This window comes from Equus przewalskii, chromosome 22 (genome assembly GCF_037783145.1).
Source record: "Equus przewalskii isolate Varuska chromosome 22, EquPr2, whole genome shotgun sequence".
NCBI lineage: Eukaryota > Metazoa > Chordata > Mammalia > Perissodactyla > Equidae > Equus > Equus przewalskii.
The window spans coordinates 43130603-43150716 of NC_091852.1; the positions used below are offsets into that span (position 1 = coordinate 43130603).

At 39.5% G+C, this 20114-nt stretch overlaps 2 protein-coding genes and 1 long non-coding RNA gene across 14 annotated transcripts in view; 2 read left to right on the top strand and 1 right to left on the bottom strand.

Moving 5' to 3' along the window:
• PLAA (phospholipase A2 activating protein) overlaps positions 1-7287 on the bottom strand; it is a 38768-nt gene extending 31481 nt beyond the window's left edge. Inside the window, exons 1-2 of the mRNA XM_008519050.2 lie at positions 6918-7287; positions 178-371 (exon numbers count right to left, since the gene is read on the bottom strand). Coding sequence (XP_008517272.2) covers positions 178-371; positions 6918-7267 — 544 coding nt within the window. The 5' untranslated portion in view covers positions 7268-7287. The remainder of the gene's footprint in view (positions 1-177; positions 372-6917) is intronic.
• LOC139078616 (uncharacterized) lies at positions 5392-6614 on the top strand. The gene is made up of 2 exons (XR_011531634.1): positions 5392-5561; positions 5975-6614. It is a non-coding gene; the product is annotated as an uncharacterized lncRNA (long non-coding RNA).
• The window catches only part of IFT74 (intraflagellar transport 74), a 98999-nt gene continuing 86172 nt past the window's right edge, over positions 7288-20114 (top strand). For 9 of the 12 annotated variants that reach the window (XR_011531631.1, XR_011531628.1, XR_011531627.1 and 6 more), the window contains exons 1-3: positions 9480-9671; positions 14207-14341; positions 17918-18053. Coding sequence is in view for 6 of the 12 variants with exons in the window: in XM_070590216.1 (XP_070446317.1) it covers positions 14222-14341; positions 17918-18053 (256 nt within the window). In the remaining 6 variants the exon portion in view is untranslated. Of the gene's footprint in view, positions 7395-9479; positions 9672-14206; positions 14342-17917; positions 18054-20114 lie in introns of those variants that run through there. The other 3 variants (XM_008519053.2, XM_070590215.1, XM_070590214.1) reach the window with 2 other exon arrangements.

The following is a 20114-nucleotide window of genomic DNA, read 5'->3' on the forward strand; positions in this document are numbered from 1 at the left end:
AGTAAATCTATAACAGAGAATATATAGAACAATGATGATGCAAAAAGGTTTTCATTATCAAGCCATAGCTATAGGTAAATCAAACATAACAAAAACTAGGAAAAACGGATATGTGAGTTTTACTTTCAAAAGGATGAAATTTCTCCAAACAGAAAAACACCAAAGTGTTATACTCACCAGTATTTTTGTGACCTTTTAGTATATAAAGTGGTGCCGGACTCTCCAGTGAGAAAACGCAAATGTTGTGATCATTTCCTCCAGTGGCAATCAGTCCATGAGGGTATGTGTCACTTGAAGGTATGATGCATACACAAGATACAAAATTGGAGTGGCCACTCATACAGTGCATTTCTGTAAAGCCCCTGTTAGGACTGGAAAGACATGATAATTAATAAGACATGTACTTGTCCTCCGACTTAGCCCAGGACATAAGTTGACAAAGGACTCCTTTTCATTTAGTGTCTAGGTTGAACTTTAGAGTACACACTATTTTAAGAATTTGTTTTAAATTAAATATTAAATAGCTAGTTTACATTAGCTACTACAGAGGTTTACATCAGATTAGGAGAAGCTGAATTAGTGTTTCATTGATAAGACTGTTAATTAACAGAAAGATCAAGGAAGAAAAGGGAGGGAAAGAAATATTTTAAGCGGCTTTTTTCATCCTCCATCTTCATTTCCACCCATCAGTGACTGTTACCCTAAGAAATCCCAAGTGAAGTGAAATATTCATACAATTAGGATAATGGAATCTACTATCAATAAGCCTTAAACATAGAGAAGACATTTTCAGAGTATGGAACATTATACCATTAGTATAGTATGTGTACCCAAATAGCTGGAATACCAATCATTCTCAATATACAAACTAAAGTAACTAATACAGGGATATATAAATAACTGTTCTAGGAACACAAGATACTAATAAGTGCCTTGGGATCAGAAGGATAACCAATTTGTTATACACGTCAGTCACTCAGCATCACCACTTACATAACAAGTCAAAAAACAGATGATGGTACACTATGTGGAAGGCACTTGAGTTAGCTACTGAGAGGGATATAAAGAATTATATCCCTTACACAAGCTAAAAGCTAAATCAAGGAGTCTGGAGTTTAGTTCAAGGAGATAAGACTAGGCATATAAAAAGACAGGACTCCTGGATAAAGACTGAACACATATCTATTTTTGTTCCCTTCCCAAACACCACTAAAACAATATATATGTATGTACATATGTACATATATTTTAAGAAATGGATAAACCCAGAAGGCCATGGAGAATGAGCAAAAAAATGGAACAGGAATAGAACTTTGAATACTGAAAGCTGACAGAAAAGTAGTAAAGGCCTTGAGAGACCTGAGGAAAACGAACTCTAAGCAGGCGTCCGGGAAAGTAGGGGACCAACTTACCAATGATTCCCCAAAGGCTCAAGAATTAGCACTGTGGATCTCTAGAGATGGGCACCAAAGAAGGTAGGAACTAGAATAAAGAAGACTAGTTGAAAGGCTTCAGAATGAGTTAGAAGCTGAATCAAAAGAAAAAATCTTCAAAAGAAGGTATCTGGTAGTAGCTATTTTTAACTTTTCCGTTTTATTTTGGTGGGTTTTTTTAAATGCGCTTTTAGAAACCATTTTACGAATAAGCCCAAAGACATTTAAAAGATGGGACATGTTTAAAACTCTATATTATGCAAACCATTAAATCTACCTATGTGTGTCCCTTAGCATTTCCCAGTATAGACATTTACGTGCATCTTCTGTAGTGTCTCTGAAGTTCTTAATGGCAGAATCCAGATCTGGTTCTTCTTTTTATTTTCCAAAGTTCCTATAAGTATTTCTTGAATCGATGAAAAATACTTAAAGTATTAATGAAAAAAAGCAGCTAAACAATCTAGCCAGACAATTGTCCCTCTTGCACCCAGTGAAAGTCTGAAGCTTTTTTAAAGATTTTATTTTTCCTTTTTCTCCCCAAAATCCCCTGGTACATAGCTGTATATTCTTAGTTGTGGGTCCTTCTGGCTGTAGCATGTGGGATGCTGCCTCAGCATGGCCCGATGAGCGGTGCCATGTCCGTGCCCAGGATTCGAACCAGCGAAAGCCTGAGCTGCAGAAGCAGAGCGGGTGAACTTAACCACTCAGCCACGGGGCTGGCCCCTGAAGCTTTTTTAAATAAAAGATGAAAATCTGGGCTGGCCCAGTGATGCAGGGGTTAAGTTCGCACATTCTGCTTTGGTGGCCCAGGGTTCGCCAGTTCAGATCCTGGGTGTGGACATGGCACCACTTGGCACGCCATGCCATGCTGTGGTAGGGGTCCCACATATAAAGTAGAGGAAGATAGGCATGGATATTAGCTCAGCAAAAAGAGGAGGATTGGCAGCAGTTAGCTCAGGGCTAATCTTCCTCAAAAAAAAAAAAGATGAGGGGCTGGCCCCGTGGCCGAGTGGTTAAGTTCGCACACTCCACTGCAGGCGGCCCAGTGTTTCATTGGTTCCAATCCTGGGCACAGACATGGCACTACTCATCAAACCACGCTGAGGTGGTGTCCCACATGCCACAACTAGAAGGACCCACAACAAAGAATATACAACTATGTACCAGGGGACTTTGCGGAGAAAAAGGAAAAAAATTTAAAAAATCTTTAAAAAAAAAAAAAAGATGAAAATCTTTGGCTGGAGGGACACAAGTCATGGTTGAGCCTTGGGCTGTGAGGAACATGTACATTCATAATGGAGCCCAAGACCACCAAAGACAAAACCATGCAGGTCAGGCAGTCATCCTCTAGGCAGGAGATCAGCCCAGTGAAACGGTCCAGCCAGATAACCCTACAGTGAAGCTCACAGCCAGCAAGCCTCACCTATGAGCCGAGCTTCCCAGGAAGTTTTTAGTTCTCCACCCTTAACGCTGACCATTCTGGAAAAGCCTCCTCCAGCATGAAATATAGTGACCAAAATAAATAGGGAGAGGTAAAAACTAATTTGGAGGAAACAGATCACTAAGGAAAAAATAACTTAAAAATAAAAAATCATTATCATTCTTAAATATAAGATATTGCAACTATGAAACAAGAACATAATTTCACAAAAAGTCAAGGCAATTTCTGAGAAAGTATAGCAAAAAGAGAGAGGGAAGGAGAAATAAAAAAGAAATTTAGAAACAAGTTCAATATCTAAATTAAAAGTTCCAGACAAGAGGACAAAGAAAATGGAGAGGAAGAAATGAAAGAATTAATTTAGGAAAATGTCCTAGAACTTACAGACAGGAGTTTTGATATTAAAGGGGCCCACTAATGGTCCTGAACAATGGATGAATATAGACTGCCTTCGAGAGAAAAGAAATTATAGGTCAAGAATCAGAATGGCTTCAAATTTCTCAACTCTAACACTAGAGGCTAGAAGACGATGAAGTAAGAGCTTCAAAATTCTGAAGAAAAATTACTTGGAAATTAGAATGCTACAAAGACTTAAATTATTACTCAAGTAACAAGGCAGAATAAAATAATTTTCAGACTTGCAAGGTCTTAATACATTTATTATCAATGGATATGTTTCAGGAAGTTCCCAGAGGATGTGCTCCAATAAAGTGTCAAAGGAAGAAACACAAAGTTAAAGGATGTTGATGATAGAAATCCAACACAAACAGCCCAACAGGAGAATCGCTAAGATGACCGCGGAGAGCGAGCCCAGGACCAGCTGAGCACCAGGGGCAGACACACCAGGTCAGGAAGATGAAACTGTAAAATATCCAATACGTCCCACGGTCTCGAGGGGAGATTTAGACAACAAAGAATGTGAAGTTGAGTTAGTGATAAATACACAGAAAATTAAGCAAACGAAAACCAAAAGCAAGACAATTATTAGCTATAGGGAGACCATGAAACTGAGAAGTTATAAGAGTTTATTCCACAGCTCAGGTGTAGATAGACTCTGTGCAGTCACAAAATACTGATTTAGTCTAAATTCAGTTAAATTATAAGGGTCAGGGCATACAAAGGATGCATATGTGATGGGCGTTGGTAGAGGGCAGAAAGAGAGCTAAATTCTCATATTTCACAGTAAGAATAAAATAATGCCTAAAATAAAAAATTTTAAAAATAAAAAGACAGAGCAATACAGCACTTTAGATATATTGACCTGAAAGTAAAACACAAAAATAAGATGTTAAAAGAGATGAAAATTTTGCCTCTAAAAAAGGGAAACAGAAGGGGGGAGAGTAGGAAGGGAATGGCCCTGATTTCTTAAGAAACCCACTGAACTATTTGACTAAGGACCCAAAGTGCTGAGTGTTCACATGAGGGAGAAGTCACTTCAGCCTTGTATGGTCAGGAAAGACTCAAGACAAGATATTAAATCTGAAGTTGCATCTTTCAAATATGAGTAGTTTTCAAAAGGCAAAGCAATGGTCGGGGATAGACCTGAGAAATACAGTTTAATTTGAAGTGGGCCGATAGAGGCCTGAAGCAGTCTGAAACAATGGCATGTTAACTGGTTAAGTTCAATGTACAACCAAAAAATACTGTCTCCGTTCTGAAGGGCCTTCAGAAAGCCCAGTGACTTTCTGAGTGTTCAATGGGCTTTTGGGACAGACAAGATATCTGGTTTAGTCCATGCTGGAATAGAACTATTTTGCCTCTGTGAAACTGAATTAAATTCCTCCCATCACTCCCAGTCCATCCCTACACTTCACATCCTGATCCAGAACCCTAGCAGCAATGCACACGGGAAAACAATTTTCATTTACTACCTGGCTCCAAACATTTTACAGCACTTCATTAACTTTATTAATGTACCATGAAATATAAATTGTCAGGATGTCAGCCTTAAAGACGCTGTTTATAACACTAAAGGTATGGTTGAGACACTATTTGGGATGAATAAGAGGTTCATCACCCACTAACTATGAGATGCTCTAACCTGAGGATTGGAAATGAGAGGTAAGGCAAGCTTATTTCACTAATCACCCACTATCTAGCCCTGTGCCTGGCACAATGCAGGCTCTCAATCAGTATTAGTTGAATAAATACATAAATGAATTTTGAAAAACAGAAGCAAAAAATCACAGGAGTTAAATGAAAAGAACCAGTTTTCAAACAGGATCATTTCAGCCCAAAGTTGCTCAAGTTCCTGGTAAATGCAAGCACTCCAGTGATTTAAGTTCTTGTTAACCTAACACAGCTGTACAAAGTTAATGACAGGATTCAACTATTACGACAGGCATCCTTTAGCTACTCCGTACTTCAATGTTTATATCCTACCGGGCATACGTTTCTCCCGCATTCAGTTTTAAACCTACAAGCATAATCAGTAATTGTACTCAAATACACAAAAAAGTTCCGTATTCATGTTACTAAGAGGTTTGGAATATCATAGAATCTTCGAGTTAGAAGAGACCTGCAGAGGTCTTCTCACGCGATTCAATACAGGAGTGAGCTGTTCAACACCCCTGTGCAGTCCATCATCATGTCTTGGCAGCACTACTGCAAAAGCCTCCACACAGATCTACTCCCGCATGTATCCTCTGCAATCCATTCCCCACCAGCAGCTCGCAGAAACTTGTCAACAGGTAAATCAAACCATTGTGCTCCCTGCTTGAAACTCTTGGAAGGCTTCTACCTACTAACTCCTTTCCTCAGCCCTTACCACGGCATGCTCTGGCTCCTGCCAGCCCCTAAGACCAGCCCTCCCCTCACAGCTGATTCCCTCTGCACTCAGACTGTCCTCTTTCTCAGTCCAGGGCCTCTGTGCTTGCTCCCCCTGCTGCCTACAATGCTCTCCCAATTCAACCCTCCTCATTCCTCGCTCCCTCGACCAGCTCCATTCTCAGTGTCAGCTTAAAAAAACCAAAAACTCTCCTCAGATGGACTTCCTTCTCTAACATCTCTCTCCACTCAATTCTCTATCTACATTTGTTCTCTTCATAGTGCAGATGCCAATGAGTATTTATTTCACTGTTTTTTGATCCATCTTCCCTCCTAGACTGTAAGAAAGCTCTATAAACACAGGGGACTGGTCTGTCGTCTTCTTCTTCAGGATCCCAAACAAAGAGGAGACACTCAATAAATAGCTGTCATCTGAATTTATGGTCACCCAAACTCTGAGTGACACCTCTACTGACGGGAGGCTTACTACATAACAAAGTAACTCACCTCAGTTTTTCTCTTTCTGAACTGAGATCTGTCCTCCAGATGGTATTACACCAGCCAAATCAGGGCTGAACCCTTGAACTTGGACTGGAGCCTAACCTTCTGTTTCTTAATCCTGTTTTGGTTAACCTCCCTGACAATCTTTTGAAAGCAATGGGCTTTCTCTCCTCAAGAAAACAGCACATCCCTACACAGCCACAAACAGTTAAGGGGTCTCACCTCGTCCGCCTAAGCCCATCACAGACGGCAGACTAAGAAACTCTGACTTGGGCAACGAGGAAAGGAGCCAATGCAACATTTTGCAATGCAATTCTTAAGGACTACGCTTCTCAAAAACTAAATACGAAGGAAGACTAGGGAGCAAATTCTAGCGGAAAAAAGAGGACTTGTTTCAATTACACGCCAGATGCTTTCACACTGCCTCACTTAGGACGGTGCACCTGGTATCAGTAAAATTTCAAATCTGAAACAAACATGGCAAATCATCGTCCAAAAACTGAAGCCCCCAAAGGTGAGAGGTTCGCCCAAGGTTACCCGCTCGTTAGTGGTCAAGTCAGGACAAGAAAGTAGGTGTCGGTTCCCCCAATCCGTGCTCTTTCCACTAATCTCACTGGCTTCTTACAATGCGCGCCCAGAGTGCCAGAGCTCTGAGAACTGGGAAGGAGCGCAGACCAGAGGGAAGGCCGGGGAGGGAGAGCAGGGCAGGGTACCTCTCCCCCCACTCGCGGTAGGAAGCTTGCAACACAGCCGGGGGCAGCCAGACTCGCCGCGCTCACCTGTCCGGGACCCAGAGGCGGGTGGTGCGGTCTCGGGACACGGACACAAAGGCCCCGGGCGGATAGAGGCAGCACACCAGGCCCCTCACGTCCAGCTCGTGGCCCGGGAGCGAGCAGCTCAGCCGGTACCTGGCGGCGCCGCCCGCCATGGCCCTCGTAGGTCGGGCGCCCGGGGCCAGGCACCGCGCGAGGTCAGTCCGCAGGGGAGGTCGGGCGTGCCCCGGGCCGCGGCGGGAGAGGACCCTACCGGTGTGGGGCGGCCGGAGACCGGAAGAGCCCGAAAGCCGGTGCGGAAGGGCGGCGGGGAAGGGGCGCGCCGAGCGGGCCGAGTGACACAGCAACCCTGACATGCACACCGGAATTCATCATCGGCCCCAGCCCGCCATGACGCAGACCGTGTGCGTCCCGACTGCCGAGGCCGACACCAAGCTCAGGCTCGCTTCCCGCCTGCACCCTACACCGCCGGCCGAAGAAGAGGTAACCGCGCCCGGCCCTTCCGCTCCGGCGTGCAAATCCGGGTCCTTTCCCAGCCAACGCCTTGTCCGAGCCCCCGGCTGAACAGTCTATTGTAATACGGAATACGGGCTGGACTACAAATCCCACAATGCCACGCGCCAACGGGGCGTGAGTCGCAGGCGCGCCGAATCCGGGCATTTTAAATTTTGGTCCGCGGGGCTGTGCGTTGCCTTGCGATTGAATGAGATTGTTTCGAGCGTTCTGTTAGGACAACCTTACTGCGATTTCCCCAAACCTTCTCTGCACAGTCTCCTGAGATTTTTACAAACTGAACGTTGTTTTTTAATTAAAAAGAGACAGGCTGCGGCCAAATTGGAAACAGTCGCTTGCCTTAAATTCTGTGAACACGAAACTGGGTTCTTGGTATTTAAAAAAAATTATGTGTTAAGCAATTCAAAGATTTAAAAGAAATAGTTTCTCTCAGCTCTCACATCTGTATACAGATGACAAATCCTGGATCCCCTTCGCGAACGTCTGAAGGCACTGAGGGAGAAATCGTAATGTCAGTAGCTTCTCTCTGAGATAATATATGGAAGAGTTGGGCAGTTAGAGGTTGCACGGGAGGAAATAGCTTTTTTCTTTCTACCCGTCTAGACTTCCTGCTGGTGTTCTGTAACAAAAGACAGATTAACAAGAGAAAAAGAAACATAAGTTTATTAATATGTATATCATATGATACAAGGAAGAAACACAGATGACTAACTCGAAGAGCTGGCTAAAGCTTGGGCTTATATAGCATTTCTTAACAAACGAACAATAGATTTTTACAGAAGAAAGAAAAGAAAAGGACCTTAAGTCTTTAGAGGCAGCGAATTATGAGAAGGCAAATATACGGGAAACTAATGGTAGACAAAGGCTAGTTAGTGAAGTGTTATTTAGATTCCTCTGGTGCAGTCTCCAGGCTGATAAAGGGTCTGACGTTGCCTCCGATGATTAACTTTTGTCCTTCCTAGTAGAGAGGCAAGGAGGGACACCTTTGAAAATTTATGCCTTCCTTTTAGGCAAATAGGGGAATGGTAGAGAGCTTTTCTTGCATCCGGTTCTTTTCAATTGCCTTAAGCTCAAAATAATACTTATATTAAAGTGGCATATTTTAGAGTGGCAAATTATACTCCCTTTCACTACAGTGACCAAAAGGATAACAAATGACCACTACAAATATGTTGGGCTCAAATGGGATAATTATATGAAAATGTTTTACAAACTTTAAGTGAAAACTCAGCTCATATTATTTGATTGTGCATTGCATTGATTTTAAACTTCTTGAAGGCAGGCATATAAGAAAATAAATCTGGATATAAATTACGTATGCAAGTTGGAAATAATGTGAAAAATGTTAAAAGTGCAACATGTATGTATGTTATAATTGTAGCTGCAATCACATTTAAGCTCTGTCTATAAGAAGACTGGAAGAAAAACTTCGTTACTTTATGAGAGAGGTAAGATTTGAGATGAAGTATTTCTCATGTGACTTTTTTTTAAAACACTGATTTTAAAATAATTCTTTTAGGACCACTTTCCATTTAATTCAGCCTTCTCCACAAGCTTGATCAAAAGAACGCTGACAGGGAGCGTAAAGATATGAAGCTTCCAATGAAATGAAGAGAAACAGATGGTACCAGAATCGCATCCATACTTAAATGTTGTATTGCGTACGTTGTGAGTCCTAACAGGAAGGAAAACTACCAGCAATTAGAAATAAAAAGACTGTACAATGCTGTCTGCCAGAGAATAATGTCAAACAATTCCTATTAAAAAAATCTAACGTATTACACGGTAGCAGACGGGAGGTTACATAGCGATATAATAAAACTCGCTAGGAGTGAGTTCAGGTCAAGCACACAATCAGAAAAGTTGCTTTGAATATAAAGAAAACCAAGGTTTTCAAATAAAATGTTCTCTTCTAGCCAACTCTCCGTTTTCCACTTCTTCCAGCAAAGCGTTGAGGTATTGAGAAAACAGAACTTAGTTCTCAAGTCTCGCGAGAGCGATTCACTCTCGCTTCGCTTGTAGGTACCAGGAGCTGAGGCCGAGGATTGGCCAATCAGTGCCTCGCCCCGCCCCGCCCCCGTTGCCCGGATACGCGGCGGCGCGCGGCCACTAGGGGTTAGGCTTGAGGGCCCAGACAAGCTGCGCGTGGGTGAGCGGGCGCTACGGGTGGGCGCCCCGCTGGAGGTGACCTCGGAAGGAAGTTCGAGCGCCCCTGAGCGGAGCGATCTCCCTTCTGCGGCGGCGGAGGTGAGAAATCCCGTATTCCGTCTCTCCCACCTTCCTTCCTGAGCCTTATCGTCCCCTGGAGATGCTGCTCCGCTCCAAACAAAACAAATCCGAGCTCCGCCGCTCTTAGCTCTTCTCCCCGGGCCCAGGGAACTCCCAGCTGTAGTCGGGCGGAGGGTGCGCAGAGACCTCCTCAAAGACTCCCCTGAGGAGCCCTGCCAGGGCCAGACCAGAAGAAGCCACGAGCCTCCCAGAGAAAATTCACCATGGCCTGAGGAGTTTTCCTCAAAGGAATAATAGGTTTCTGTCTGTTGGTCATCGCACGGGACTTGGCAACTTTCCTCTCCTTCATATATGTTAAAATGGGAGGATAATGATAGTTATAATAACTAGGAGGCAGGTTATTCTATAGATAGTATCTGTAATCTTCACAACAGCTCTGCAAGGTAGACCTCGTTGACACGCTTGTGTTTTAAGGTTGAGGAAACACATCCCGAGGGGATGATTATACGGCTAGTACCGTCAGAGTTAAAGTTTGAACCCCTGATTTTTCTGGAACCAAAGGCAAGCCTTTCTCTCCGATTGTGTGAATAACCGCGGAGATTGTGTGAATATTTGAGTGAATAACCCCGGAGTTAGTGGCATGTTTGTTACTAGTGCCTTTCCTGGGTTTTTTGCCCGCTGGGACTGACTTAATGCTAAGCTTTTTCCACAACAGTAAAGCAGTGGCAAAGAACGTCGGATGGGAAATTCTATATATTGTACATTTTCTTAAAGTTATCAAGAAAGCTAGAGTACCATTTTGATCATAGACCTCGTCTGCCATTCAAAAAGTCGTTTCTTGAAACTCCCCTTGAAATAATAATAGTGATAATTCTGTTACTTTGTCTGCAGAGTTCAGAATGGCAAGGGAATAGAATCACGGAGCTAGTTGGAATGGGAAGATTGTAAATGTGGTGTGAACACATTCAGAATAAAGTGATAATGGGATATCCGAATAGAAATTTCTAATGAACAGTTGAAAATCCAGAATTGGTGCCCAATTTAAAGGACAGAACTGGAGACATTGATTTATGTGTCATCAACATAGTTGGAGTTGTAAGAAGAGGATGAAAGAATGTAGAAAGAAGACAGGCAATCTAAGACTGATCATGAGTGATGCCAAGGAAAACCAGAGAAGTACTAGACACAGAGTCTAACAACTGAGAAGCCATTTTAGTTTAAAGAAATGATTTGTTTCGTTTTTAACAATTTAGTAAATTTTGTAATCTGCAATGCCTTCATGTGGGAGGAAATTCAGAAAGTATAAAAGAGAACAGAAAGTTTTTACCTGGCACTGAGATAGATACTGGGGATATGAAGATGTATAAGCTCCAGCTCTTGCCCTCAAGGGAGAGTAATACTTAAACAGATCATTTCAATCGGTGTGAGAGGCACTGGGATAGACATACGCTCAGGATGCATAGTAGCGTATAGGACAGGCCTGTGGACTCAAATTGAAGAAAGTAGAGGTGGTTATGAATTGGTCATGTAAGGATTCTTAGGGAACATAACAGGCAAGATGTGTAGTTAGGCTAGGGGACAAGTTAGGAGGCCAAGATTCCAATACACTTGAGTCCGTGAGGCCCTGATCAGTATTACAGGAATAGAGAGGAATGTACATGTTAAAGATTTAGAAATAAAATCAGTAGGACTCTGTGATTAGCTATGAGAAAAGAAGGAGAGGGAGAAATCAAGGACTAAGTTTCTGACTTATATGACTAGGAGGTTGTACCAAGAAGAAGAGCACATGGTGGGGGGTGGTGACAATGAGTTTACATTTGCATGTGTTTATTTTGAAATATCTGTGGGACATCCAAGTGGAAATGTCAAGTAATTATTTAGATATAAATACCTCAGATTGAGTGTGAGGGGTCAGGGCTGGACATATGAAGTTGTGAATCATCTGTTTATTAATTGTTAAAACTGTAAGTGTAGCTGAGGTGACCCAAGGAGAGCTTAAAGAGAAAAAAGAAAAATAGAGCGTGGATGGTCTTTTGAGGAATTCTGCTAATAAGAGCAGGTAGAATCGATGGAGGTGACTGAAAAGGGAGAACCAGCAGAGGGGAGTATCATGGAGATGATTTCGTGTAGGAGTGGACACCAGTAACAGAGAGGTGGCATTTACATCCCTAGCTACATTGGCAGGGACCGTTTGAGTGGAGTAGTAGGAATCCAGAAAATAGTAGAAATTGAAAAAGTAGAGAAAAGTGGATATAAGCTATTCTTTAGAGTTTAGCTGCGTCGGAAAAGGATATATGGGACAGAGTTAAAAGTGGTTTCAGGATCAAGATAGTAGTTTTTAAGGTCAGGAAAGAATTGAACATGATAAGGGGACTGAAAGAAAAGAGAAAGTTTAAAGATATAGGCAGGAGTGGGAGAATGCCCCAAGGGAGATGGGGGTGGGGACAAGAGGAGGAAGGCTAATGTCCCAGAGGAGATGGGATCAAGAAGGTAAATCAGAATAGAGATTGATCTTGAATGAGAGAAAGGATAGCTATTGAGATTGGAGAGCAGGGTGGATATAGGTAAGTTTGTGTGCTCCAAACATGATAGATTTTAAGTCATAATTTTCTCAAATTAGGAGAAAATTAAGTCATCTACTAAGAGTGGCAAGAACAGACGTCAGGTAGAAAAGTGGTTAAGCATTGGAATCATCAAGGAGAGAAGTAGCTTGTCAAAGATAAATAAAACAATTTCTGAGGTGAAGGTCCAGCTAAGTTTGGTGACTATTACTTTACAGTACTCCAGTCTGTACAGATGTGTGATTTCCACCAGCCATGCTCAGCAGTCCAGGTTGGATGTAGAGAAGGGTTTCTGATGGTGCCGGATGGGTTGAAGAAGAGTTCCAGGATACAAATTAGTTGATGGTGCTCATGAGACCGTAGTTTGGTGTAGAGAAGAAAAGGAGTCCTTGAAACTGCCCTCCCCAAGGCCATTAGTGGCTTCTTACATGGGGATCCAGTGGATATTTCCGTGTTCATCTTACTTGAATTCCCACAGTGAGTGGCGTGGCTCACCATTCCTGCCTTCTCTTGGCATTCCTGACATGCGCTCCTGGTTTTTCTGTTTGCTTTCTGAGGCTTCATTTTCAATCTCTTATACTAGTTTCTCCTCTTCTGTGTGACCTGCGTTTATTGACATTCCTTAGGCCAGAGTCTTGGGCACTCTTTTTCTCTTTATTCTCTCTGGATCAGTATCTTTAAAACTCTTTTGAACATGAACTATAATAGGACATACATTTTACGTTATAAGCCAGTATACATATCTATTTAAATTTTTATAAATGTAACTGAAACAAAAATTTAATGAAGCAACACTCTTCCTATGTACAGTGAACTCTCATAATTTCTGTTTTATTTTATGTCTAAAGTATATTGGTCATAACCTACCAAGTTGTTTTCACAACCCACTAATAGGTCATGACCCATAATTAAAAATAAAATTCTAAATTATGAGCCCAAACTTTAAATAATGTATTCTTTGGAGTAAAGGAGGGGGCTGATAAACTGGAAGAGAATGAATGAATTAAGAAGATGGTTTTAAAGGGAAGTATAGTGAGAATAAAGATGAGATAAGGGCAGAAGGAGAGGAGATTAAGGGCAGAGAATGAAGTATTTCAATTAAGGCATTTGAGATGAAGCAATTCCAGATGATGACAAGCTCCAGGTCTGGCCACGGCTATGAATGACTGAAGTGATGTTGAGATGGTTACTGAAATTAGGTCAGGGAACTGTGAAGCTAGTATGTTAGACAGTGAATCCAGTGTCCATACGGAAATCATCCAGGATGTTGGTGGGACTGGAATAGATTGTGAACTGGGTGCAAAAGACTTCAGGAAAGGTTGGGGGGTAGATTAGGAGGTTCCTAGATTAAAGCAACCAGGAAAGGTCCAGCGCCATTGATTGCATTCCCTGGTCCTCAAAGGAAGAGAATCCTGTTTGTTTTTGTAAGGACTTGGAAGAATAATGTTTTCAAAGTGACACTGGGGAGCAAGGAGAGTGCCTCCTACTCCTTTGTTTTGGAATTGTGGAATGGCAACCTAAAACAGCAGTCTTCACTGCCGAAAGTGTTTTCTAGGAAAGCCTGGATTCCGTTAAGGTGAAGAGTGAAAGGAAGTATTTGATAACAGGTCTGAGAATATAAGGGAGTTAATCATGGACCAGAAAGCACAGAGAAAAGAGAGGGAGAGAAGAAAGACGGAGGATATGTCAGGAGAGAAAACTTACTAGAGTATGCATGAAAGCACAGGAGAGAGGTAACCAGCGGGGCTTGCATTTTGGTAAGGGAAATGAGGAAAGCATGTTGTAATTAATGATTTCATGGTTCTAAACGGAAGACTAATATCAAGTTTGAACAAAATTAAAGCAGGCTTAGCTTTGTAGCGGTAGCTGAAATGGCAATTTGCAAGAAAAGTCAACATGGGTTAAATGTTTGAAGGAAGGGTATGTGGGTCGCTGGTGTCTTGCTATAGAAGACAGCAAAGGAGAATTGAACTATTCTTTGTTTCCAAACAGTGGTTAAAGTAAACAATGGCCAGTAATCACAAACCTTCAGCAGCTCGCCCTGTGTCACGAGGTGGAATTGGGTTGACAGGAAGGCCTCCTTCTGGAGTACGACCCCCATCAGGAAATATTCGAGTGGCGACTGGAGTAAGTTTAAAGTAAATCTGTTGAATTCTTGTGCATATGTATTGGTAGAAGTTGGAAAGCCTGTCTATCACAAGAGATGATTCTTTATTCTTTCTTTATTCTATAAGCATATTATTATATGTTTGTTTTTTGGAAAATATTTAAAAGTATAACTGTGGGAGAATGTCTGAAAGACACTATTGAGAGAAGATGTCTGCTCATGCTGATATTCAAATTTATTTTAATGCTACAGTAATTTAAGTGGAATAGTGTATTGGTGTCAGAATCAGTTGAAATGGAGTAGACCAGAAACAGAATCAGACATGTGTAAGATTTTAATTCATGATTAAGGTGGCATTTCAAATTAGTTGGAAAAGCATAGAGTATTCAATAGTGCATTCAAAGAACTGGTAAACCGTTTGTTTTAAAAAAATAGTTAATCCCTCTCTCACACAGAATTCTAGATATTTTAGAAACTTTAAATTTAAAAAATGAAACCACAGGGGGTTGGCCTGGAGGCATACTGGTTAAGTTTGGCACACTCTGCTTCAGCCACCCCAGTTTGCAGGTTCAGATCCCAGGTACAGACCTACACAACTTGTCGTCGGCCATGCTGTGGCAGTGTCAGACGTACAAAATATGGGAAGATGGGCACAGATGTTAGCTTAGGGCCACTCTTCCTCAAGCAAAAAGAGGAAGATTGGCAACAAGTGTTAGCTCAGGGCCAATCTTCCTCACCAAAAAAAAATAAAATAAAATAAAAAAGAAACCATAGATATACTAGAAGAAAATATAGGCAAGTATTTCGTATAAACTTTGTGTGGGCTAGGCCTTTGTAAAAATGACAGAAATACCAAATACTGAAAAGGAAAGTATTTTTATATTTATATATTTGAATTTACAAAAATTGAAAACACCATTAAAAAAATTAAAAGAAAAATGAGAAACTGGTAAAAAATATTGGAAACATCTATGTCATATATAGAGTTTAGAATCTTAAAATGAAAAAGCAAACTTTCCTAATTTGTAAGAGTTCTTTCTATATTAAGGCTATAAATCCTATGTCCAATTAAAATTCCATGGGATTTGTTTTTGGAGAAGTGGGGAGAATATCATTATAAAACTATTTTAAAATTCACGTAGAACAATAAAACAACAATGAAAAGTATAATACTCTCATATAAAATATATCGTAAATGATAAGAAAAACAATCTCCTGGTTGCCAGAGCAGCCTACAAACAAATTCAAGTAAATGTTAAGAGCTTAATGTAAGATAGTGTCATAAATCAGTGACTCGATAAGAGAAACACACCATATTAGAAAATATTGGATAAACTTTATAAACTGATAATTTTGAGCTGAATAATATCCTATAGAGATAATTATTACATTTTCATTGTAATTATAATAGTGAAAATTTGAAAACCTAAATGACCTTATAACAGGTGAATCCTAAATTGTATATCTATCCGTATAATTGGCTATTGGGTAAGCAGTAAAACTTATTTTCAGAGAATATTTGGGGAAATAATTTTATATTTTTACAGTACAGTATTAAGTGAAAGAAGCAGTATGGTGTCAATTTAACATAAAAATGTACGTTTATATGCACATAGAAATGAATACACCAAAATATTTATAGTAATTTCTCAGATGCTCACAACAGATGGTGTTGATGACCTTGTAAGGTATATTTGAGGTACTTAAGCTCGGACAGTAGGCTAACTGCAAACTAGAGAGAATGCTGAGTCCTGTGTTTAATTCATAAGAAGAGCAGCAATTTTGGGAGGGAATAGTTTTGGTAAAGTCAGGGTTTAAAGTTTTCAGATTTTTCTAGAGTTTTGGGTGAAATCATCAACATCATCATCAACTTATACTGATATGATTTTTCTAAAGTTTTTATATATATAGTACTGAACTAGGGTATCTTCTATTATTCTAGTAAGAATTTATGCTTGTTAATTAAATATTTGTAAAAGGAATCTGACATTTTTTGGCCACCTGCTATTTGCTGGGTGCTTCACCTATTTAATATTTGCAGTTTTTAAAGTAGTAACGTTCATCGTAAACATACAAACGAAGGAGAAGTGTCAGAGTCCCTCCTTCTACCCCAGTTATAACCATTCTCAACATGTGACATGTATCCTTCCAGCCTTTTCTCTATCCATTTATGAACATTAACACATGTGCATGTATTATTGTATGGTTTTAGTATTTTACAAAATGAGGATAGTACTATATACATTCTTATTTACCTTGTCCTTTGCTTTCAATAATATATTATAAATATATTTACATGTGAATACATATCTACTTCATTCTTTTTAATGTGTGGAGTTTTAATTTATATTTTCATCTGGTAAATTAAAAAAAATTAGCATAGTTATTTGAGTGGCTGTCATAATTAAGCTTGCATAAAGTCAAAGAGGAAATTATTCAGAAGGTTTACCCAGAGAGAGATTTAAAATTCTCTCCCCAAGATCACTCGGCATAAGCCTGGACTCATTTCATTTGAATTTATAGTTGACAGTGTTCTGTGTCCAACGTATTCTCTGGAACGTGCTACTGTTGCTGGCCCCCATATTCCAAATAATTACCAAGTAATCTCAGAGTCACTTAAGAACTATGTTAGCTGATAGGATCAGAGTCTCCCAGCTAGCAGAATGAAAAACAATCCAAATGCATGACAGTGGTTGTATCCAACCCCTATCTAAAATTTCTGCTACATATTTAATCTACTACTTTACTCTTTGGCGGGGGGGGGGGGGGGGGGAAGAAAAGAAGGAAAGGAAGATAAACAAAAGAAGGATCTCTTGGAACAATTTCAGCTTGTCTTTTATACCTTCCCATGCCTGTACATACCGCATATATGAACTGACAAGACAGGAGTCTTTTGTCCTTTCCTCAGGGCCTATAATGTTATATTGGATTTTGCAGACCTGAAGTAGAGAATCATGTAGACGAATAATATGAATACTTGCTGAATGATATAAGCCCTTTAAAACCTACATGGCTGTCTTGTGATGGAATTATATCTAATTTTATTTCAAAATGAAAATTGTTTTTTTTTCTAATTTTAAAGGTAATATATACTTAGTCTAATAATGCTGAAAACACCAAATTATATAAAAGACAAAATAAAAATGAACTATAATATCATTATATAAAGATAACTGTTGTTACTAATTTTTTTTATATAATCCTCCAGACTTTTTGTTTTATAAAAATGGAATTATACATACTGTTTTGTAAATTTTTTTTATATACTACAATTTATTTAAAACTATTTTCTATAGTTAGCTAAGGACAAATATGTGGACATTTACCTCCTTTCCAGTTTCAGGGTATTATAAATAATGGCTACACATAAAATTTTAAGTTTTAAAGAAATGTATTATTTAATATTCTTAGAATTTTAAATGTTAAAGAATTTTATTTAATAATATTTCATATTTCAGACATTCAAAAATATAAGGAATATTTTACAAATTATATAGAATTTTAATTTTTTTTAATATTCTCTTTGCAGTCTTAACAATAGTAAAGGTACAGTGTTTTTCTACTTTACTGAAACCGTGGTCTTGTTTGTTATTTAGATGCCACCTGGAACAGCAAGACCAGGCTCTCGGAGTGGTCCCATAGGAACAGGAGGAGTTCTGTCTTCTCAAATCAAAGTTGCTGATCGTCCTGTAACACAGCAAGGTTTGAGTGGAATGAAAACTGGGATGAAAGGTATCTATTTTAAGAAGATGAGTATATTTTGTATAAGAAATGTTATAGTACCATATTACCAAATCAGAATTATAGAGTGAAAGAGACTGTTTTACTCAATTCTTATTCCTTGATTCACAAAATTATTGTGAGCCTTAAATAAGAGAATGAATGTGAAAATACGTTGTGAACTAGAGGATTATATACATGTATGAGCTATTTTGAACTTTGTTTTTCTGAACATGGAGTGTTGCTCTAACTTGAAGAAATTTGAAATAATTTAAAGAAAAGCTCAGGAATGAAAACTAGATTTCTAGTACTATATAGAAATATTCTGAAATACTTTTTGATTATTTCTTTATCAAAATGACACTATTATGATATTTGCGTATTTATGAGAAGTGAGTCAAGAAGTGTTACCTTTCCTAATAATTAATATTCCATTGTAATGCTTAAGTAAGGAAATGAGGCTAGCATGTAGGTTTATACTACATCTCTCATTATGCCTCTCTGTATGTATTTAGAAAGGCATAACAATATACTGTATATTATGATTCACAAAATTGGTCTCATGTATATAAATCAAAGAATGGTGAACTGTTTTATAATGATTTTTTTTCTGTATTTGTGACAAATGACTTATCAGGGATGAAGATATTCTACTGATACAAGGTTAATTGTAAGAGAGCATACTACCTCTTAGAATTTAGTATGTCATGCCTTTCAGGAGACTTAAATTTTCTTACCTGTATTATAATACCACTTAGCTCACTAAATATTAAAAACCAATTGATTATTTAGAAATGCTTGCTTAATAATTATCAATACTGTGAAAAAAAGAGTCAAAATTATATAGTTGTTTACTCTTTAAAAATATTCACAGAGGGGCCAGCCTGGTGGCGCAAAGGTTAAGTTTTCATGCTCTGCTTTGGCAGCCCAGGATTTGCAGATTCAGATCCCGGGCGCAGACCTACACACTGCTCATCAAGCCATGCTGTGGTGGTGTCCCACATACAAAATAGAGGAAGACTAAGCCAGATGTTAGCTCAGGGACAGTCTTCCTCAAGCAATCTTCCTGAAGAAACAGTTGGCTCTAGCTGAAGGGAAACTCCTTGAAACCCCTAAAGGCAAGAAGAAAAAGTGAAAGGGAGAACTTGACTCATCGAAAGTCAATTTAATGGCTATGGACATAATAAATAAATGTACAGTCTCTAAAAGAAAGAGTTAGGGTTGGGGCAAGCAAAAGGAGGAAGATTGGCAACAGATGTTAGCTCAGGGCCAATCTTCCTCACACACACACACACACAAATGTATATATATATTTTCACAGAAATGATTATATGTTTAATATTACTTAATAAAAAATATTAAGCACAGAAACATACTCATATTATATAGAGAATTCATCAGATATTTATGCTGTATTAATTTCTCCTTCAAAACAGAAAGAATATCATTTCTCCCAGTATACTTCAAGGTCTTAGTTCTTAATTCTGATAGTTGCCACTGTGCACCGTGCCCTGCTGTGACCTTTGTTCTTACGTGCTCTGGTGCTCCATTTCCCGTTCTAGTAAGACATTCTCTCCCTCTTCTAGCACAGACCTCCCAGTCGATACTCCTACCCTTCCCTCTCACACCTTCCAGGCATTTCATCTCTCTCAAGGTTTGGGATGTTTAAACTAAGAATACTTTCTTAGTCCTACTGAAATGTAAGATCATGTTTCTAAAAAAGTCTCCAAGACAAATTATGGCAAATCATAATCTCTTGCTTGCATTGAGAAATTCACAGTCTAAATCTGCACTGTCTGTTAGGATACCCAATAGCTACATGTAGCTAAATAAATTTAAATTTATTAAAATAAAGTAAAATAAAGAGTCTGTTCCCCAGTAGCACTGGCTACATTTCAAGTGCTCAGTAATCCCACATTATCCAAAGTAATCCTACTTTATTGGACCATGCTGATACAGAATATTTCCATTTTTGCAGAAAGTTCTCTTAGATTAGCCCTGTTCTAGATTCACTTAGACCCAGTTTCCATTCAGTGAACCTGACCTGTAGAGTCTCTGTCTTAACAGCCACAC